This window comes from Elaeis guineensis, chromosome 5, assembly GCF_000442705.2.
Source record: "Elaeis guineensis isolate ETL-2024a chromosome 5, EG11, whole genome shotgun sequence".
NCBI classification, from domain to species: domain Eukaryota; kingdom Viridiplantae; phylum Streptophyta; class Magnoliopsida; order Arecales; family Arecaceae; genus Elaeis; species Elaeis guineensis.
This window is the reverse complement of record NC_025997.2, coordinates 105,733,614-105,757,171: the sequence shown is the minus strand read 5'-3', so window position 1 is coordinate 105,757,171 and position 23,558 is coordinate 105,733,614. Positions and strand designations below refer to the sequence as shown.

The following is a 23,558-nucleotide window of genomic DNA, read 5'->3' as shown; positions in this document are numbered from 1 at the left end:
TCAAAGTACTATTATCCTTGCATGCTTAATTATTAGAATGAAACTTCTGTCCTCAACATAAACATCTGGTCTTGCATGGAGGATGACAAGAAAGGACTAACAGAACCTCACCCATATAGTAGGGACTAGGCAGTTCTGTCATTTCATGCTTAAATCTCCATTCTAAACTTCACTCGGTTCCAATACCACTGATAAAATACATCAGTCTTTTCAGTTTTAATTTTAATGTTTATACAGGAACATAGCTCAGCTTGCAAAGGTGAAGCTCATGAAAAGACCAGGCCAGTGGGAAGAACTCCATATTCCGCAAAGGTAAACTGATTGCTGAACATTTGTCTTCATTCATTTCCAAGTTACAACCATATTCTGCTGGTATAATCATTTAGCCAATTTGTGGATAGAGCGGGAATGCAGTCTCTCTCTCTCTCTCTCTCTCTCTTTGTGGAGACTTTGCATGCCCTGGAGACTTATCTATCTATAGTCTCCTTTGTGGAGACTTTGCATGCCCTAGAGACTTATTGATGTTCGGTTTTGCATGCCCTACTCCAAGTGGTCTGATTATATAATACAGATTATAATGTGCATATTTTGTCCCCTTTCTTTCGCTTAACAATATATTCTTTGTGGAGACTTATTGGTGTCCTGTTTCAAATGCGCTACTCCAAGTGGTCTAATCATATAATAGATAGATTATTGTGGGAAAGAAGAATATACGGGAAAAGGAATATTATGAAAACTTTTCCTACCTCAATCTTGTGATGAGGTCATCTATATGTATAATTGAAAATATGTAAAAGATTACAATCATGATCATACAAAGATAAAAAGAAATAACAAATGGATCATGATCATACAAAAGTAGAAAGAAATAACAAACATATCATGATCATACAAAGATAGAAAGAAATAACAAATACATCCCTAGGATTTCTCCGATATTCAAAATTCAAATTCTTCAAACTATGGATCCTTGAGGCTAAGATGAAGATACTGCCAACACCCCCTCGCAAGCTGAGGTGGGTACCACCGAAAGCTTGGATTGCAATTGTTGAAAGCGTTGGGAGGCAAGCTCTTTGGTGAATATATTAGCAAGTTGGTTGTCGGAGGAGCTGAACAGGATATGAAGTTGACGACAAGCCACTTGCTCTCGAACAAAATGAAAATCATTTTTAACATGCTTTGCCCGAGTATGAAACACAGGATTGGCAGTAAGATATATGGCAGATAAGTTGTCACACCAAAGTGTAGGGGGTTGAGAGTGAGATACCCAATTCTTGCAATAAAGATGGACTCCAAATTAGTTTAGTAGTAGCATTGGCAAGTCCTTTATATTCGAATGTGGTACTTGAGTGCGCTACAGTGCGTTACTTTTTAGCACTCCAGGATATGAGATTAGGGCCAAAAAAAATATTGAAGCAACTTACAGAATGTCGATCATCAGGATCACCAGTCCAATTAGCATCAGAATAGGCATGAAGAAAAGATGATGGATCCTTGGTTAAATATAGACCATAGTCAATAGTATATTTCAAGTAGTGAAGAATGCATTTGACTGCATGCCATTGCGTAGAAGAGGGCCTACTCATAAACTGACATACTTGGTTGACTGCAAAGGCAATGTCAGGATGAGTAAGAGTAAGGTATTGAAGCACCACACTACAATATTGAGTCGGATCAGAAAATGGCGAACTATCAGAATGAGAGAGTTGGGACTCTGTAGATATAGGTATCGAGACCGGCTTAGAATCATCCATGTTGGTTCTGAGAAGATCAAAAATATATTTTGATTGTGTTAGATGAAGTCCAGAAGTAGTGGTCTTCGCCTCAATGCCTAAAAAGTAGTGAAGAGGGTCTAGATCCTTCCTGGCGAATTCAGTTTGTAGAGAAGCAGTAAGATCATCTAATGGAGTAGTATCGGTAAGAATAATATCAACATAAAGTAGTAGTGCTACGTATTCTTTGGTACGCTTGATAGAGAGTGAAACCTCAGCCTTAGATCCATGAAAACCAAAAGTATGTAAGAGCTCAACCGTTGAAACCAAGCATGTGGTGCTTGTTTAAGACCATAAAGCGAACACTGTAGCTTGCAAACATAAGTAGGATGGTTTGGATCAATGAAACTAGGAGGTTGTCTCATATAAACATCCTTAGTAAGATGTCCATGGAGAAATGTATTTTTGATATTCAACTATCTAATGGGCCAACCTTCAGAAACGGTGAGAGAAAGAACAGTACAAATTATGATAGGCTTGATAGCTGGCTGAACGTCTCATCATAATCAACCTCTTATTGATCAAAGCCCTTAGCAACTAGATGGGCTTTATATCGCTCGATGGAGCCATCAGATTGCCTTTTGATTTTGAATACCCATTTATAGCCAATAACATGTTGTGATAAAGATGGTGGAACTAAAAGTCAGGTACCATTAGAGAGCAGGCATTATACTCATCTGCCATCGCTTCACTCCATTGAGGGTCACGTTGGGCTTGAGTGAAGCAAGTGGGCTCGATAGGGATAGTGGAAGCCACAAATTTTATGGGATGTTTTGTGTTAAAGCGACGTGGCTTGAGCATGCCATCTTTGGATCGTGTGATTATATGATGACCGCTGATGTGAGAAGAAGTCATTGGTTCAGGAGCGGTAGGTTCACTAGTGGCTTTTGAACATTGGTCACATGTCATGGCTGGATTATTGTCATATGTTTGTAAGGAAATGGGTTGAGTTTGAGGACTCGAGATTGGAGATACGGGTGGATTGATATGGATTGATATTAACGGATCATTAGGCTCGAATGAAAGCCATAGTAAAAAAGAGGTCTTAGGAGGGCTATTGGTTTGCTCAGAAGTGTCACTAGAAGAATTCTGTGCATAAAGAAATATTGTCTCATCGAAGATAACATCTCGAGATATGAAAATGCATCTAGAAGAGGGATGGTAGCACCGATACCCATGAAACTTATAGGATAATCAAGAAAGACACATCAAAGAGAACGATATTCTTATTTATTTTTATTATAGGAATGAAGATAGAAAAAAGTAAACGATTAATGAAGAAATTAGCTGTTTTAAAGGCAGTATCCCAAAATTTAGAAGGAAAATTAGATTGTGCAAGGAGAGCAATGCCTACTTCTACAATATGGCGGTGTTTGTGTTCCGCAGCCCATTTTGTTGGGAAGTGTGGGGGCATGAGAAGTGATGACCAATTTCATGATCATTCAATTCTGTTGAAAGGGTTGTGATTGAAATTCATGAGCATAATCAGTTTGGAGAAATTTAATTTTACATTATAAGATATTTTTAACATGCAACCGAAAAATACAGAAGACATGATAAAGATCAGAATGATTTTTCAATGGATAATACCAACAGAAACGACTGTAATCATCTAAAAAATGTATATAGTATGGCTACCCAAAATGCGATAGAACAGGAGAAGGCCCCCAAATATTAGTATGCACAAGTTCAAGAGGAGAGGAAGACCTGGAATGAGAATGTGAAAAAGATAAAGAATGACTCTTACTTAATTAACATGTAGAGCAAATTGAAACTTTATCATTATTACAAAGATTCAAACTTGAGTTATTAAGAATTTTAGAAACAAATGGCATAGAAGCATGCCCAAAGTGTTGAAGCCACATAGATTGAGAAACGCTGTTTGAAGCAGCATACGCAACAAAAGCCTTTTTGGTGACACTTTCAGGTGAGCAATAGTGAACTCAATCTTTAAGTGTGCCCTTGAGGAGGGCTTGAGTGGAGGTGAGGTGCTTTACACAAAAATAGTCAGGATGAAACTCAAAATAACAGGAATTATCATATGAGTTGAGATATAGATAAAAGATTTTTAGTGATTTGAGGGACATGTAAAATATTATGAAGTTGGAAAGGACAAGTAGAAGTATGTAAACAAGAGTGACCAATGATTTTTATAGCCAAACCTGAGCCATCCTATGATAACTTGATCAAAACCATTGTAGTCGGAACCGAGATAAAGATTGGACAAATATGGAGTCATATGATGAGAGGCACATGTATTTGTATACCATGTGGGATCATTCACGGCAGCAAGATTTGCTTGTGGAGTAGCTTCCGCTTGATGCGATCGATCAAAGTGATGGTAACATTTTAAGACAGTGTGGCCATATTTATGACAAACTTGATAATGTACATTATTTTGAGTTCATCCATTAAAAATATTTGGAGGTCTCAAGTCATGACCCTTCTTGTGCTAAGATCCATGTGGAGAAAAGGTAGATGCTCCATCATTAGAGAAATTATGTGTTGACTGTTGTGGACTTCATTGGCTGTCTTTTTGGCACATAATTTATAGTGGGTGGAATCCCACCCATAGCCACATGAATTCTAGAACTTTGGAGTTTCAATCAGATGTCATGTTGGAGAAAAATGCCATATAGTTCTTCAAAACTAGCAGCGATCCCCAAGGGAAGGAGTGTAGAGGCAAGGTGTTCGTACTTTGGACCAAGGTCGAGCAAGATTTGATGGCATAAATTAGTAGACGACATCGGTCTATTAATAGCAGTCAGATTGTCTGATATCCTCTTTGCCTCTTGTAGATAATCCTCCATAGAGAGCGATCACTTGTTAAGAGCATGGAATCCATCATAAGATTACTGTAACGTGCTTCACTCTAAATGGCATAAAGCTGTTCGAGAGCAAGATAAACATCTTGTGTATATGGCAATCTGACGACATGAACCATCATCGCATCGGATATGTTGTTGAGAAGCCACGCCATAGTAGTTTGATCATGAAGAGTGTTGGGATTTTGGCATCTTGAATTTGACCCATGACAGTGAAAATTCGGATGCGGAGAAGCGCAACTCGAAGAGCACGTCATGAGGAGCTTGAACACGTGGTTTTTAGTAGGGCTTGTAGCGCGTGGCAAGCAGGGCCTGTAGGTTGGCCCACGAGCATGCAAGGCCCAGGCCTGCGCTGGCCCAGTGCGGGCGCACCTTGTGCGTAGTATTTGGCACAGTCTATGGTGGATCGTGCTGGATGGCGTCGTCCACCGCAAGGCATGGATCGAAGTGGTGCACGGGTGGAAAATCATGGCTTACGGAGGGTTGTGCACAATCCAATGGCCCAGGAAGCTTTGTAGAGAAGATCCAACGGTTCTGGATGCGAACGAACCTGATCTGGTGGGCAGAAGTGCGATTGTGCGGCAAAAGATGCGAGCGGAGAAGATCCAATGGCCAGGAAGGTAATTAGACTCTTGTTGAAGGTAGAATTCTGATTTGGATGTGGATTTGGGCCTATAAAAAAGGTTTGAGAGGTTGTGGAGCAAAGAATAAGCGGCTTGACATGAGCAGCTGCAGTAGAGACTGAAGAGCGGCTTGGCGTAAGCAACAGGCAGACCAGTTGAGAGCAGCTTGGCATAAGCAGCTGCGATGGAGCATCAACACCAGCCGTGAGTATTCAAGAACGGCCGTGGGAGTGGCCGTAAGAGCAGGGGCAGAGGCTAAGGTATGATGTAGTGGCTTAGATCACAGAAAGCATTCAGAGGTATCGAGAATCCTGGCATGGTAAGCCTGTGAGAGGGTCTCCTTAGAAGATTTTGTGAGAGCTTTTGTGAGGGTGAGTGCTTGTTGAGAGAGATTGGTGTATAAAAGTTGAGTGTGAGATCTTTTTTTGTACTTATTGTTTTTCTTATAGTGAAACTTGTGTGCCCCGTGGAGGTAGACCTGGGCCTAATCTACATATTTGATTGTGTTCTCGTTTTATCTCTTCTTTCTTTTGTTGCAATAAGGTGGTACTAGATCTTTGACAATTGGTATCAGAGCTAGATGGTGTTAGGCTGGTGCTGACCCTAACAATTGATATCAGAGCCAGGTGGTATCAGAGCGCGTGACTGTCCAGGTTGCAGCGGTGTTGATCAAGATTGAAGATGAAGAAGTCAAGCATAATCAAGGTGGAGATCAACCGCGAAGGGTTGATCGATGCTCTCTTGTGCAAGGAAAAGCTGTCTATCATGGAGGATGTCGGTGAGAGCTCAGTGCAAGGTGGAGCTCCAGGTAGAGATAGATCGAATACGAGATGGGAGACTCGAGAGGATGATAAGTGACGTCGTCAGGAGGCTACCCTGAGTAGGTCTCAGGTCATGCAGGACATAGATGGGATCGAGAGGTTTGGTTTGACTCTTATATTTCTCCATCCATGAGTAGCAGGCGTATGCCCCAATGCATGAGGGTGAGATCATCCAGAAGCTCTCAGAGTCAGATGGAGGTTGAATATTGAGTTGAGGTGGAGATTGTTGGGATTTTGGTACCTTGAATTCGATCCATAGCAGTAAAAATCTAGATGCGGAGAAGTCCAGCTCGAAGATTACATTGTGAGGAGCCTGGAGATGTGGTTTTTAGTAGGGCTCACAGTACGCGGCAAGCGGGGCCCATCAGCTGGCACACGGGCATGCAAGGCCCGCAGCAGCGTGGCCCAGGTGCGAGCGTGCGGCCCAGTATGCGCTCGTGCCCATGCTGCACGCGCGGCCTAGGTGGGTGCAGCCTAGTACACGCACGCACCCTGCACGCAGTATTTGGTGCGGTCCATGGTGGACCGCGCGGGATGGGGTAGGCGGAAAATCATGGCTCGCAAAGGGTTGTGCGTGATTTAACGGCCCAGAAAGCTCTGCAGGGAAGATCCAACGGTTCTGGATGCGAACGGGCCTGATTTGGATGTGCGGCAGAGGACGTGAGTGGGGAAGATCCAACGGATAAGAAGATAATTGGACTCCTGTTGAAGGTAGAATTCTGATTTGGATGCGGATTTGGACCTATAAGAGAGGTCTGAGAGCATGTGGAGCAAAGAATAAGCGACTTGGTGTGAGCAGCTGCGGCAGGGCATCAACACCAGCCGTGAGTGTCTTGGAACGGCCATGGGAGTGGCCGTGAGAGTAGAGGCAGAGGCTGAGGCATGATGTAGTGGTTTAGATCACAGGAAGCATCTAGGGGCGTCGAGGATCCTGGCATGGCAGGTTTGTGAGAGGGTCTCCTTAGGAGATTTTGTGAGAGCTTTTGTGAGAGTGAGTACTTTTTGTTAAGAGAGTTTGGTGTATGAGAGTTGAGAGTGTGAGATCTCCTTTTGTACTTATTTTCTTTCTCATAGTGAAGCTTGCGTGCTCCATGGAGGTAGACCTTGATCTAATTCACGTATTTGATTGTGTTCTCGTTTTATCTTTTCTTTCTTTCTATTGCAATAAGGTGGTATCGGAACTTTGACAATTGATATCAGAGCTAGATAGTGCCAGAGTGGTGTTGACCCCAACAAAGAAGCCATGATTCATAAGTCGGATTAGAGATTGACTTTTCTGTTCTTCTATCATCTGAAGTTGTGACAATTGTTGGAGAAGGAGGCGAGGTCGTGCCATTTACAAGATCCCACAGTTGATTGGTTGTCAAGAGAGGTTGAATACGTGCCTTCTAAGTAATAAAATTATTCCTGCTAAGTTGAATAACAATTGAAGGCAAAGTGGTAGGTATAGTTATCGAGTTGGAGGAGGATGCCATGGAGATAGGTTCTGATACCATGTGGGAAAGAAGAATATATGGGAAAAAGAATATTGTGGAAACTTTTTCTACCTCAATCTTGTGAGGAGGTCATCTATATTTATAATTGAAAATATACTAAAACTTACAATCATGATCATATAAAGATAGAAAGAAATAACAAATGGATCATGATCATATAAAGGTAGAAAGAAATAACAAATAAATCATGATCATACAAAAATAGAAAGAAATAACAAATAGATCCCTAGGATCTCTCCGATATTCAAAATTTAAAATTCAAATTAAAATTCTTCAAACTATGGATCTTTGAGGCTAAGATGAAGATACTGCCAACAATTATAATGTGCATTTCCCTTTCTTTCACTTAACAACATATTCTCCACAGACAACTATCTATCTATCTATCTATCTATCAGTGCTGCTCCCTTCTCTCTTAGTGGGATCCTCTAGTAGAAGATACAAAGGATCTCCTTTGTGGAGACTTATTGGTCCCTCTCTCTTAGTGGGATCCTCCAGAAGAAGATATAAAGCATCTCTTTTGTGGAGACATACTAATGTCTGGTTTTGCATGTCCTACTCCAAGTGGTCTAATTATATATTAGATAGATTATAATGTGCATATTTTTCCCCTTTCTTTCACTTAACAACATACTCTCTGCAGACAATCTCCTTGTATATTAATTTTGTTTCATTCTGCTATGTTGATTTTTTCTTTTCTTTTTTTTTTTTTAACCAATGGATATGTGATTGTCTGAAAAGATTTGAATGAATCGGTGTTAATTTAAAGTCAATATTCTCTTAATGGAACAACATATTGTACGTTCTAGCAGGTCTCATCTTTTTGTGTTTCATTTTCACCAGAGAATTTGATCGGATATTCTGTAATCTTGTTATGCCTTGTAATGGGTCATTGTCTACTTAATACAATTAATAAACCTTTAGAATTAGTAGCTTAGCTAGCTCCTATTGATGGATTTGTGAGTGTACCAAATTCTTGTTGCTTGAAGCACTTCCAAGGAATAAGACCTCCTTTGAATACAGGCTTAATTTGGTTGACTTTTAGGCTGTTAGATGTTTCTTAAGACCAGCCATGTCTGTAGTTTTGAGATGGGAGGATGATTGAAAAGTGGTCTTAGACTCTATGCACCACATTGATTGGGTTCCTACTGAAAGATTCTTCATTTCTCCCCAAGATATACTGCTCATTTGTAATTATGTTCGGCCTCAGATTATTTTGCAACATTAAGGGATCATCCAACTAACTAAACTGCTTAATTTTTTGCAGCATCAGATCAATTGTTTGTCTTAACTTACCAAGCTTTTCTGGAGGATTAAATCCTTGGGGAACTCCAAATCAGAGGAGAGCACGAGATGTTAGTTTGCTTTCCCATTCTTGCACCTCATTATAATCAGGCGTTTCTTTGTAGGACAGAATTTTATCAAATACATCCCTTGAACTTTGATTGTGGTCTTCTATAGAGGGATCTGACAGCTCCATATGTCGATGATGGCCTTCTTGAGGTTGTTGGCTTCCGAGATGCTTGGCATGGGCTTGTTTTGCTTGCCCCCAGTGGACATGGAACTCGTCTTGCACAGGTAAGAAAATCTCCTGTTTCAACTAACCATCTTATTTGTATCATTATTCACCTTCCATAAGAGCATATCTCATCCATAAATTTATAGAATTGCTTGTCAGGTGTCTGTCATCTGAACAAATAATTGTATCTATAATGATCTATGCTCTATTCCATCAAAAATAACGATCTATTCTCATGACAACTAGCTGTTGGAATTTATAAATTGCACATCTTTTTTAATGTGGTTCATAGAACTATGAAAACTTCCTATCACTAGAGGATATGGTGGCCAAACTCATGCATTACTCGATGAAAGATTCATGTACAACTTGAATTCCTTGTTTCTGCTTATAGGCACATCGAATTCGCTTCGAGTTCCACAAGGGTGCAGCAGACCACACATACATGAGAATTGATGGGGAGCCCTGGAAGCAGCCTCTGCCAATGGATGATGACACTGTTGTTGTGGAGATCTCCCATCTTGGTCAGGTTAAAATGCTTGCAGCTAACCACTGCAGATCCAAAAGTATCCATGACTCTTCAACACCTTCATCAGTGAGCAACCATCATGATGATGAAGACAGCTACGCAGACTCTGAAGAGGAGTTGGAAGGGGAGAGGAGGAAGTTTGGTGCTGCAGAGACGTTCAAATTTCCAGAGGACATAGACATTGCTCATCTCAGCTAATAAGTTTCTCTACCTGCTCGTGTTGAAACATGTTCATTATAAATTTATGGCTTTGATTTTTTTGCCCATTTTCTGTGTTCTGACATATTAGTTTCAGTGGAGGGCTATCAATCTGAAACTAATGGTAGCATAATTGATTGATAAAAATTTTGTAAGAACCGGAGCGGGTCCAAGTAAACAATTTCTTACACCTAAATAACTGCAGAACTGGGGGTGGGCCCCATGGGCACAGAAGGTAACCATATTAGCCAGAAGTGAAAGCAATAGAATAGCAACTCTGAGGCGGTCGAGACCTCGTGGGCACAGAAGGTAACCATGTTCGCCAGCAGTGAAAGCAACAGAATAGTAAATCTGAGCTTGTAGCTTCTAGAGTTTGTCTCTATTTGTTGAAACTATCCTATGCATCTCTCTCTCTCTCTCTCTCTCACACACACACACACACACACAGAGTTGGCAATAGCATAAAGAGATTCTGATGTTTGATTTTGTTCTATGTATGGCAGACATTGGCAATGCCTTTCGGCTTGAACCAAGGGCCTAGTTGTATAGGAGTGCAGATGAGGAAATGCATTAAATTCCACATTGGAAGTAACATTAGGTATTAGCTAAGAGAAACCAATATTTATCAGAACTACTAAAAAAACTCATTTATCTATATGGTTTCAGCAATTAGAGCAAAGTATTGAAAATTGAAAATTTTCTAAAATCCGAACAAAGGAATTTATCATAAAGATCATTTTAGCTAATTGTTATATGAAAATAATTGGAAAAACTCTTTCCATTGATTACTCATCAGTAGCTATGAAACAGATGAAATTCTCTTTTGAAAGGAATATCATGGCTTGTTTTCTCTTTTTTTTTTTTTCCTTGTAAATGCGAGCAGTCACACTATTTTAGTACGAGAGTAGCTCATAAAATCAAAGCACAAAAAATCTTGTAGGATCGGTGGGCATATCGCATCTTGTCTCCAGGCCTAATCGTCGGAATGTTTCGTCATATACGATGGGATCTAATCTGCTATGTTGTTCGTCTTCAGATAAATATGTCGGATCGATACTACAATAGATAGAGGAATAGCAGTCCAGATATCATGAAGGAGTGGATGGGCTTTCAGTTGCTTCGTATTATCTCGGATCCATCCAATGATGGGGGCAAAATCTCTCTCAATAAAAATTCTTTTTCTCTATAGCTTCTATTTGGCATAGATAATATCCGCTCAAGCGGTATGAAGCTTAGATTTGAAAATTGAAGGGTCACCTGGATATCCAACAATTTGGCATCCGAATCTTGGATGATAAAGTTTACACCACTCCTACCATTCATGACATTGTCATTGAAATTCATCTTGATAAATTTTTCTAAAGAGGGGTTTTCAGGAAGTGAAAATAATCTACTGGATCATTGCAGGAGTAGCATTAGAGTCCCAGGGATCGAAGGTGTCAAGGGATAGGCCAACAGCATTGAAATGGCTATACTTAGTCAAGCAGATTGCTCTCTTTAGCATCTAGTGTGCAGGTATCACCTCATCTTCAAAGATCAAGCTATTTCAGGAAAGTCAGATCTGGTAGGCCATGTAAGCCATCTTGTCCTCCTAAGTAGAGATTATCCTCTCAGCCATACTTTGACAGATCGCACTTAAAAACTCTAGCCAAGAGCCGTTGCTCGCCTCCCAAGGATGGCTGCCCGTCCTCTAGATCAGCCTTGCCCTCAAACAATGCATAATGGCGTGATTTGTCGACTTGTCCTCCAGCCCACTGACCAAATATGAAGTCGGAAGCTCCATGCCCCTATCCCTGAAAAGCATACATGTCGGAAGCCGATCCCCATACAAGCTTCCAAAGGAAGAGTCTCACTCTAGGGTGGGTAGCTGCTCTTTAGATCCAAGCAGCATCAATCCTCCTATTAATCACCAGCCTACACATCTCTGACAGATCCCTCAAAGGGACCCTAGGGCAATAAGATCGACTCCACACCCACAAATCCTGACTATGATGAATCGAAATTGGAGTGGTGAGGATCTGATCAGTGAGCGGACCACCAAATAAATGGATGATCTTTTGAGCTCTCTAGCCCCTACCATCGGCAGTTAGCAAGTTGTAGACACCCAGATGATCATCTACCTCACTACAAACATAGGTTAGCCAATGGGAGAGGGGTAGATTGGATATCCAGGCATTCTAAGTCACATCCACCAAAGTCCTGTCCTTAATCAAACATCTGATCTATGCCAAAACAGCAGGTGTACGAGCATAAATCTCCTTCCAAATGAAGGAGCAGCCATGGGAAGCCTAGATCTGGGACCCCTGACTCCACACTTTATATCGGACTCTCATCATCCTGCTTCACAAGCAATCCGGCTGGATAAAGAATCTAGTAGAATGTTTGGCGATCATGGCCTCCCTCCTGACCAACAAGGACTGAATCCCCAGACCTCCGTCCCTCACAAGTTGGCAAACCACCTACTAGGATGGTAGGTCGATCCCACTCCTATCATGCCCCGCGCCCTATAGGAAGTTTCAGAATAGCTCCTCTAGCTCTCTAAGATAGGAACTTGACACAATCGTGTTTGACAAAAAAATACATCAGGATGGAGTTAAACACATTATTCTGACCATCATGAAGAGGGTATTGGCTTGTCACCCCTCAAGACAATCCTGAACTCATTGCTCCATGGGTTTGTTGTCAGCTCTTTGGAGTCGCTGTCTCGTGATAGGAATACCTAGATAGGTCAAGGCTCCGGTCAGCTCCTGGATCTCAATCTCTTTCGAATTGCCTGCTTCACTTGGGTCTTCATCTTAGGGTCGAAGATGATCGCAGTCTTCTGCAGATTCACGAGCTAGCCAGATATTCGATAATAGGCCTCAACAATAGACGCAAAGCACTTCACATTCTAGACTAAGACCCATCCAATAAGGAGATAGTTATCTATAAAGAGATGGCACGAAAGTGGCTAAGCCTCGAGGGTGGGCTAGTAGGGTGCCAGCATCGATCCCTGAACCACCGCCCTCAATGCTCGAGATGGAGCATTAGCACACAAAATGGACAAGGAGAGAGAGACAACCATGATGAAGGTCGACTATTTAGTGAAAGAACTTCGTTATGACCCAGGTGGTGTGCCCAAGGCCCAGGGGACCAAGGCTAAGGCCAAGGTCCATCATTCATGAGGGCTTCATGGAGGCTCTAGGGCTAGTTGGGCCCTAGGTTGAAAGGCTATGGGCCTTTCGGGTTCTTGAGGTCTAGGTTATGTGGGCCTCAAGGGACCAACTCTTTATGTGCCAGGTCTGGGCCCAGGATAGGTGAGATTAGGTCGAGTCATGGGTGTACATGGTCTTGGGTTAACCTAATCTCCCATAGAGTTGGTCAAGGGAGTTTTGGGTTTGGGTCACTTGACCCGGTGTTTATATATACATGTACTTGTATAGGTTTGATTAAGCCAAGTAATAGACGACTCTTTCTCCCAAGCCTCTCTCTCTCTTCTCTCTCTCTCTCCAGCCATCGTCCATGCCCCAGGAGCAAGAAACCCTAGGGTTTCTTACCGCCAGGTCCAGATAAGGAAAGAAAGAAGGGAGGTGCTAGCCCCTTCCTCCTTGCAGCCGCCAACCAGATTGCTCCCCTCCTCTCTTGCAGTCATCTAAACACCAGGTCCAGGACCTGAAATCTCTTGAGAAGAGGTTGGTACAAGTCTCTCTCAGATCTGGAGTTGATCTGAGGTCGTTTGAGGCACGGGTGAGATCTCCATCAACAGAGCAGGACAGATCTGCAAGGTCTGTCTCCATCTACCTTTTTTCCTATCTAGAATATCCCAATTCAAGATTTATGAATTGAAGGGCCTTGATCCAGGTCTGATCTGATTGGGTACCAGATCTTGAATTTTTTAGAGGTGATTTTAGAGGCGTTCTTCATCTGGAACGAAAGGCTGACGAAGAAGATAACAATCAGGCTGATTTCGTCAAGGACCTTAGATCGTGTCCAGAAGTCTCCAGAGCTGTTCGTTGCTAGTTCCATTGCACCCAAGGTCCGTGGGAGGAGCCGGGATCGTGCTCCAATAGTTGGTATCAGAGCCACAGTGGTGAGGAAGCGGTTCCAAGCGTGAGAAGTTGAAAATCCCAAGTGCTGAAAATTTTCAGCAAGGTACCATCAAGGTATATTCTACACTTCTTGATTTTATATTACTTGTTTGGCTTGGATCCAGTCATGGGTAACAATATGAAGGTCGATGTCGAGAAGTTTGATGGCAAGAAAAATTTTTTCATGTGGAAAATCCGGGTGGAGGATCTTCTGGTGCAAGCAGATCTGGATCAGGCTTTGGATGAGAAGCCTGAGGGAATGACAGATAGACAGTGGGCATCGTTGGAGAAGAAAGCATGCTCGATGATCAGAGGATGTTTGGCGGATGCGGCGTTGTATTCGGTGCTGGAAGAAAAGACCCTGAAGGGCCTTTGATCGAAGTTGCACACCATGTATATGGGGAAGAATATGTGCAACAAGCTGATGCTGAAGAAGATGTTGTACAGTCTTCGGATGCAGGAGGGATCTGATGTGATTGGCCACATTCAGAGGTTCGACCAGTTGTGCACGGAGTTGGTGAATATCGGGGTGAAGCTGGATGAGGAGGACAAGTCCCTGTTGCTTTTGTATTCGCTGCCAGGATCATATGATTCTTTGGTGACTACATTGCTCTACGGCAAGGAGACTTTGGAATATGAGGACATGGTCTCGGTGCTGAGGTCTAATGAGCAGAGAAAAAAGTTGACTAGAGATCGGGCTCCCCAGGAGGGTTTGGCAGTAGGGGAGAGGACAGGCAGAGGCAGAAGCAAGTCCAGGGGGCGGTCCAAGTCCAGGAAGGAAAAGAAAGAGGTGAAATACTTCAAGTGCAACGAGTTCGGGCACTTCAAGCGAGAATGTCCACTATGGAAGAACAAGAAGGGAGAAAGTAGTGGCTCAGAATCAGTGAGTGCAGTTGCTGGGCAGCAGGTGGAGGATGATCTACTTGTGGTATCAAATGGTCACAGGCATTACACAGAGGAGTGGACACTAGACTCTGCGTGCTCACATCACTACACACCATACAGGTCTTGATTTACGACATACACCAAGATAGATGAGAGATCAGTGACTCTAGGCGACAATCATCCTTGCAAGGTGGCTGGGATAGGGACAGTCAGGATGAGGATGTTTGATGGGATTGTGAGGACATTGACAAATGTAAAGCACATCCCAGAGCTGGAAAAGAATCTGGTGTCACTAGGCTACTTGGAGCGCAGTGGATACAGCTTCAGCAGTAGGGCTAGAAGCGGAGTACTGAACATCTCCAATGGAGCTATGGTAGTGATGAGAGGCAGAAGGTTGGACAATAACCTCTATCGCATGGAGGGATTTATGGTGACTGGAGAGTTTGATGCAGCAGCTGCAGCACAGGACCAGTAGGGGCTTACAGGATGTGGCACTACCGCCTAAGCCACATGGGTGACAAGGGGCTGAGGGAGTTGAGCAGGAGAGGACTCATCTCTGATCTGGAGGATGGTGCTACAGGAGAGATCTGTGAGCCTTGCCAGATGGGAAAGCAGAGGAGAGTTCAGTTCAACATTAGTACAGCCTGCAGTGCAGCCCTTCTGGAGTTAGTACACACGGATGTGTGGGGACCAGCCCCAGTTTTAGCTAGGAATGGGGCCAGATACTTTATGACCCTGATTGATGATTTCTCAAGGAAACTCTAGATTTACTTCATGAGAGAGAAGTCTGAGGTCTTCACCAAGTTTAAGATCTGGAGAGCTGAGGTGGAGAAGGAGCAGGGGAGGAGCGTGAAGTATCTGAGGTCAGATAATGGCGGGGAGTATACCAGCAGAGAGTTCCAGGACTACTGTGAGGAGTGTAGGATCAGGAGACACTTCTCAGTTAAGGAGACTCCACAGCAGAATGGGGTGGCCAAGAGGATGAACAGAACACTTCTGAAAAAGGCACGATGCATGAGGCTGCAGGCAGGACTTTCAAAGGACTTCTGGGTTGACACAGTAGATGCAGCGAGTTACTTGGTCAATCGATCACCTCACACCAGGTTGGATGGCAGGCTTACAGAAGAGGTGTGGTCTGAGAGGACAGTTGGGCTGAGCCATCTACGGGTATTTGGGTGCACGGCCTATGTGCACATTGGAGCTGATGAGCGGAGCAAGCTAGACGTCAGATCACACAAGGCGGTGTTTCTAGGCTATCCGCGAGGAGTCAAGGGATACAGGCTATGGGATCCCTTGAAAAAGAAGGTCATCATTAGTCGGGATGTGATTTTTGATGAGGAGTCAGTCCTACAGAGGCGAGCAGGTATGGAGGAGCAGTAGGAGCAGGAGGAGGTCCAGCAGGGCGCTGCTGGACAGCTAACCTCTTTGATTTTGCCTCTTGCAGGTACTACTGGAGGATATGACATTCAGGTGGAGCACCTACCTAAGGTGTCTCCACAGGTGGAGAGGACTCGGACGGATGATCGAGGTGGAGAGGTCCAGCAGGAGCGAGCTGGATCGAGGACTGATATCGATGTTGCCCTACACAAGCCCAAGAGAACCATCAGGCAACCGGACCGATATGGCTTCGAGGAGATGCTGTCATATGTCCTGGTGACAGCGAATGGAGACCCATATACGTATCAGGAGACTATTGAGAGCCAAGACAGAGAGCAGTGGGTCCAGGTGATGTCCGAGGAGATGCAGTCTCTCCACCAAAATCAGACGTGGCGATTGGTGCAGTTGCCACAGGGGAAGAGGCCCATTGGCTGCAAATGGGTCTACTGTCGCAAGGACAGAGTGAAGCTGGTTGAGGCCTTGGGACACCAAGGTGGAGATTATTATGATCCAGGTGGTGTGCCCAAGGCCCAGGGGATCAAGGCTAAGGCCAAGGTCCATCATTCATGAGGGCTTCATGGAGGCTCTAGGGCTAGTTGGGCCCTAGGTTGAAAGGCTGTGGGCCTTTCGGATTCTTGAGGTCTAGGTTATGTGGGCCTCAAGGGACCAACTCTTTATGGGTCAGGTCTGGGCCCAGGATAGGTGAGATTAGGTCGAGTCATGGGTGTATATAGGCTTGGGTTAACCTAATCTCTCATAGAGTTGGTCAAGGGAGTTTTGGGTTTGGGTCACTTGACCCGGTGTTTATATATACATGTACTTGTATAGGTTTGATTAAGCCAAGTAATAGATGACTCTTTCTCCCAAGTCTCTCTCTCTCTTCTCCCTCTCTCTCCAACCATCCTCCACGCCCCAGGAGCAAGAAACCCTAGGGTTTCTTGCCGCCAGGTCCAGATAAGGAAAGAAAGAAGGGAGGCGCTAGCCCCTTCCTCCTTGCAGCCGCCAACCAGATCGCTCCCCTCCTCTCTTGCAGTCACCCAAACACCAGGTCCAGGATCTAAAATCTCTTGAGAAGAGGTTGGTACAAGTCCCTCTCAGATCTGGAGTTGATCTGAGGTCGTTTGAGGCACGGGTGAGATCTCCATCAACAGATCTACAAGAAAGGCTGCAGCAGGACAGATCTGCAAGGTCTGTCTCCATCTACCTTCTTCCCTGTTTAGAACATCTCAATTCGAGATCTATGAATTGGAGGATCCCGGTCTAGATCTGATCTGGTTGGGTACCAGATCTTGGATTTTTTAGAGGTGATTTCAGAGGCATTCTTCATCTGGAACGAAAGGCTGATGAAGAAGACAGTAATCAGGCTGATTTCGTCAAGGGCCTTGGATCGTGTCCAGAAGTCTCCAGATCTGTTCGTTGCTGGTTCCGCTGCACCCAAGGTCCGTGGGAGGAGCCGGGATCGTGCTCCAATAGTTAGAGCACCATTAATCAGAATAACAAAGCTCGAGATCTCCACATAGTCCATGATCTAATCGATCCACCTCTCTTAAAAGCCAAGCTCATGAAGCGTTCATCGAAGAAAATGCTAGCTCATTTGATCATACGTTCGCTCCATATCTGGCTTGATCATCATGAGGCTTCGGTGAATGGATGCTCACTAAAGATCATGCGTAAACTTCTAGATAAGTAAGATATTATTAGTGATGCACTAATCGCTAACAAACGCACCCTATCCTAGAATGATCAAACGAGGCATAATCGGCTTTAGCTGATTGACCAATACCTTGGCACATACCTTATATAGAGTGGTGCAGAGGTTGATTGGTTTGAAAGGCCTCAGGGTTGATGCATTAAGCCGTTTCAAGATGAGTGATCAACATCTTCTTCCATTTCTTCAGAATGTCCCTAAACTCAAATACCATCTGTACCGCCTCCACCACCTCCCCCTGACAATAGATCATAACCGACAGAAGAAGAGTGGGGAAAAACCATCCGTTCCACGTATCTCCTCGATAGACACTAGGCAAGTCAGGACCTCATTCTCCTGATCAAAGACACAGGTCATAGGTTGGGCCTCCTGGAAGGGAGTGTCTTCACCCAAAGATGCTATCCAATGAGATCTGAAGAACTAAAAAATCTGCTTTCTAATCTTCTCAATTATCATCCAAAACCTTACCATCACTTTCCTTCAACTACCTAATATGGTTGGTAGACTTCTGGGTCATAATGGACTCATGAAAAAATCTAGTGTTTCGGTTGCTCTCCCTGATCCACTGAATCTTAGACTTCTACCTCCATAGTGTCTCCTGCTATCTCAATAATAAATGGTGTATCGAGAGCTTGTGATGAAGCTCCCTTAGACAGGCTCTTGGAGGCCCCTCTCTAATCCTTCCTCAACTGCAGCTCCACAATATCCACCTCCACCCCCTCAATTCATCTGAAGATATCACCAACCTCAAAATAATTCCATTAAAAGAGTCCGTGCTTGGCTAGCCCCATCCTTTGGGTCATTTGGTACCTCACATCCCTAAAGATCGGTATCTTCCACACCTCTTGAATTTGGTCCCATGATCTAGGGCAGAAGGTCCAGAACCTCTCAACTTAAATGGATCCTGGGCAAGTACAGACCATCTGTAGTGATGAGAATCAAGAAATGATCTGATGTAATCTTTGGAAGGTACTGAACGTGGTACCCTACGAACCACTAGAGCCACTCCATGGTAGCAAGCTTTTGATTGATCCTCTTCGAAAATTGAGTCATCCCCTGTAGGTCATTGCACCAGGTGAATTTGGGACCGGAGTAGCCAAGATTAATCAGACCTGCATTACTGATGAACTCTCTAGACTCAATACTATCCCCAGACTACCTATCGCCTATCTTCTCATGGGAACCCACAACATAGTTGAAGTCCTCAGTGATGAGGGAAGGCAAGTCTTGTGACACCATCCTGGAGATCTCAGACCAGAGCACCCTACGCTTCTTGTACTCGATCCTCGTATAGACTCTGGATAGACGCCAAGGTCCTCCAGTATGCTCTGAGATGACTAAGGCCACATGCCCGTATCTATGAAAGGATCCATCTTGATCGAGGCACGATGCCACATCATCAGGATATCCCTTAATAGGCCTCTAGACTCCACTGCATTGGTGCTCCGTGCGATCGAAATCTGCCATCTAGCTCAGACGAGATTCACCCCACAGAGTTGGGTCTCAAGCAAGATCAAGGCCATGTTGCTGGATCAACCAGCCAAAGGACAACTAGAATGAGGCTTCTCCATCCTTTGGTTATTCCAGATCAGTAGGCTCATAGAGATGTCTCGCAAGGAAGGGGGCTTGCACTAGTGCCCCCCTCAGCTTGAGAACCCACCTCAATCCCAACTGCCATTGAGTCCATCGACGACAGGCTCACCCCCTCCACCTGGATTGCCTATCTTAGTCTGGTAACAGTATCCTTACGGATAGTATCTCGACCCCCCACCAATGCATCCATATGCATGGGGTTCTCTTCCTTGAGAGGCATAGGATCACTCTTCATCTCATGCTCCATCCCCTGCTCAGTCTTCCCCTCAGTTGGGCCACCTGAATCAGAGGCCTCCCCCTCCATCCAAATTGATGCTTCCCCCTCCTCCCTTATGGTCCTGACTAAGAAAATGAAGACCCTAGGCCCACCAGTGCTAGCTACCTTCTCCACATGGGCTTTTGAGGATGCCAAGGTCTTGCCTTTAGCCTTGTTCTTTCTTGAAAAGTCCTTTTTGGATCCCTTAAAATCCAACTCTTGGCCACTGGGCCTGATTGGCGCTGGCCTGCATCAAAGTCAAGGGGTTGAGTGTGCTTGGGCTGGGCTAAGCATACCCCCAATGATGCAGTCTGCCCACCTTCAGTAGAGGCCCGTCCATGTGTTGGCCCAACTTCAATCTACGCCTAAGCTTAGCCAGCGGGCTGAAGTGATTCATGCCTGAGCTCAGGTCCATGGTGGCCCCCACACCAATCTCCATGTCTCCAGCCTCAGATTTGATCGTTGATTTAGGCTTAGATCCGACCGAAGATCTCCACCATGTGATCTTGGCTAGTTGGATCCAATCGTTAGATCCGACCATCGAGTTCGCTCAGTTCGAGCCCCCACCAGCCGACACCAGTTCAGGTTGACTTGTCTTCGGCTTTGGCTGAATCGATCAGCTTCCTTCTTCCTCAAGCCCATCGGAGCTTCAATCTCAGGTTGCCACTGCCGGACAGCCACTAACCATGGCCCCAAGTGCGGCCCTTCTATAGCCAATCTCCCATCCTTCCCTTCAGCCAGGATGATGTTTTTCGAGCACAGAGTGGTCATCGAGATCCCACCTCCACCTTCAGCCCATCATGCCTCCTCCGGCAAGTGAAAGCAGCTGCACTGGAGGCAGATGTCATCGAGGTTCTCATAGACGAACCTCTGCTAGAATGGGCTGCCTGGAACTTTGACAAGCACCCTCGGCCTCAACGATCAGGAGAGCTCGACCTTCACACACGTCTGAGCAAAACCCAGATGCCTTTGCTCTATCATGCATTCATCGATCAAGGATAGCTCCTCGGCCAGGGAAAGCACTTCCCAAATCACTGTCTCTTCTCAATATTCTGCCAGGAGCTGTGGTAAATAGACCCAAAGCAGGGTTGTTTCGATGCCTCCCTCCATCGAAAAAAACCATGGCCGCCATGGCTCAACTGCTAGCATCTATCCAGTAACAATTCACGACTGATGGAGGATTAGGTCTCTCTTCCCGACCTCCTTAAAATGGAAGAATAAGAAACCCTTCTCTAGCCCATAATCTGCCTCCTCTCCCTTCAGCCCCACCTAGAGCCGAAATTCTCTAGCCACCATATCCGGTACCACCAGTCGGCTCAGATTTCTTGCCACCACCATTGTGGCCGCCCAGCATTTTGAACTTTCTATCAAAACCTCCTCCAGGGGCTCGACGACTTTCGAGAACTATCGGATCAGCTCATCCACCTCCTCCGAAGACGGCTCCGATGAGATCCAGACGGTGCGCCTTTGCATCACCCTCTAACTCGATTCTGGCCGATCACCTGCCTTTGAGTCCTAAGGTGGTCCTCAGGGTTTGTCGGCATCTCCTTTGGTGATGATGTATGCTCCGGCTTAACCGATCGCCGGTGTTCATATGAGAAAGGGCTGCAGCGGTAATCTCAAAGGATGTAGGGGAAAACATAACAGTCACCATTTAAACGGTACAAATGTCCCTAAAATGTTTTGTTTTCACAGAATGAGCAGAAAAAGCTACTGTTGACCCATACCAGGGCTTGTTCAAGTTGCTGCCATGACAAGGTTAAGCACTTCAATCTTAGCATATCTTAGGAATTTCAGGAACATAAACTTGTCCAATTGTCTGATAGAAGCCCTAGACTGAGCAACAATCCAGTATTCTTCCATACATTTTCCGTTCATATGACTGATCCCTGGAAAGTTCAACCTTAATTTTTCAAACATCGATCTAAAACCCCCAACAGAAAATATACAGCAATATTGTTCTTGTTATAATCTTTTCCAGAAAGCAACTTTTATTGGTATTTTTAATAGAATATTAAACTTTCCACCAAAAAAAAAGAATATTAAACATCACATAATATGATATAATAACTATTATCTTTTCTCTTTTATTGGGCATATAATCAGCAGGCAAACATATTTATTATCACTGTTGCTATTATTCTAAGCACGAGGTCTGAGATTTGGTTCCTTGGCTCCCCTTACCATCTTTGATTAATTAATCTTCCTACTCCGCGAGTGGCTCGGTCGGATTGGGATTAGCCCTGCTTGGTCTAATAAAAACAAGGGAAAAGCACGGCAGGTACTCTTGGTTTTATCCTAACACACGATCGTCTCTCACAGAGACGTACAGGAAACTTACTGTACGACGATGCAAGGAATTAGGCCGCGGAAATGGCACACCATGCGTCAAATCTAACCGTCTTAGCATCAAAAGCTCCACAAGCCGTTGGTTTTCCCGGACCACGTCAAATCCCTTATGTTTACCACCAAACTAGGCACAACCGGATGATGTCGGTCTCATCAGTCACAATAAACGTGTGGTGCAAACACGGAATCCGGCTTCCGGAAAGTTCCCACTTCCAAAACCGACGGATCTCATCCAAATCCTCCCCAAAATACCCGGTGTCCTCGTCGTCCGAATCCACTGGCCATCGCCCGTCGTTTTCACTTCCCTCCATTACTCCAACCACCGTTTCCTCTTCCAAACCATTGGCATCCGCCCACCAGAATCCCAACCTCCTCCCCCCCCCCCTCTCTCTCTCTCTCTATATATATATATAAGGAACCGTCCTCTGTTCTTGTCAATCTTTTCTTTATCCAAAATCCCACTCGCCGATTTCCGAGTTTCCCTTGTCTCGCGTACTTCTCGACGAAGTGATACGCTTTCCATCCATTTCTGAGATCCCATTTCAGAAAGTTCGGTAGCTCCACTTCCCGGGTTCCCATTCGAAGAGACGGTCTTCCGGTGCATTGAGTTTTGGACGGTTGGATGAGCCTGCGGTACATGAGTAGGATCGTCATACAGAGCGGCGCGAGGGCGGCGCAGGGGATGCAAAACCAGGCGTCGAGGTCGGTTAAGGATACCACCGCCAGCTCTTCTTCGTCAGGGCGGCTGAGGCGACTCTCCAGCGCCTTCGACTCCTCGTCTGGTCGCAAGTCTGGGGCAACCTCCGCTGAAGATAAGCGAAAGCGGGACGAGGAGGCGCTGCGGACCGTTATGTTCTTGAGCTGTTGGGGGCCCAACTGAAGGATTTCTAAATTTCTGAAGCGTCTGTCATAAATTTTGGGAGTTTGGAAAAGTTTTGTATATAAACTATAGTTTTTTTTTTTTTTTTTTTTTTTAAAAAAAAAATGTAGGTGGGATTAATCATGATATGTACAGTGCATTTCTGGAAATAAAGTTAATCTTTTAATACTTTCATGGTTCAGTCAAATATCTCAGTTGTGCGATTTTGGTTCGGGAAAGAGGAAAAAAACTGTATTTTGAGCGTTCAAGAAGACTTCTGTGATGTGATCCAAATGGTTACCTGTGATGTTTCTCTCCAAAGGGACTAATTTAGAAAGATAATTTCACAAATTCTTGTTTTTATCACAAGTCTTTTCCCCCTCGTGTCACATATTCTTCCTCGTGTCACATATTCTTGTTTTTTTTTTTTTTTTGCTACATGGTCCATCCGTTGGAAGAGTTGTTTGATGGTAGCCCGTACAGTGATTCCGTCGCGCCCGCCCTTCTGTATCATTTCATTCAATAAAATGCGGCGGATCACCATGGTTTTGCTTAAAAATAATGATTGCAGACATAATCCACTCAATCACTTCATTCGCTATCATATTGCCTTCTTATAAAATTATAGCCAAGTGAACAAATTAGTGGAATTGTCTCAAAGCCTCATAATTACATTAAGGG

General features: G+C 44.4%; 1 protein-coding gene across 2 annotated transcripts in view; it reads left to right on the top strand.

The window, feature by feature from the left end:
- The window catches only part of LOC105045440 (diacylglycerol kinase 1), a 21,602-nt gene extending 11,419 nt beyond the window's left edge, over positions 1-10,183 (top strand). For both annotated transcript variants that reach the window (XM_010923718.4, XM_010923717.4), the window contains exons 10-13: positions 238-312; positions 8,805-8,892; positions 8,999-9,115; positions 9,451-10,183. In XM_010923718.4, the coding sequence (XP_010922020.1) occupies positions 238-312; positions 8,805-8,892; positions 8,999-9,115; positions 9,451-9,783 (613 nt within the window). In that variant the 3' untranslated portion in view covers positions 9,784-10,183. The remainder of the gene's footprint in view (positions 1-237; positions 313-8,804; positions 8,893-8,998; positions 9,116-9,450) is intronic.
- Positions 10,184-23,558: the final 13,375 nt, after the last annotated feature.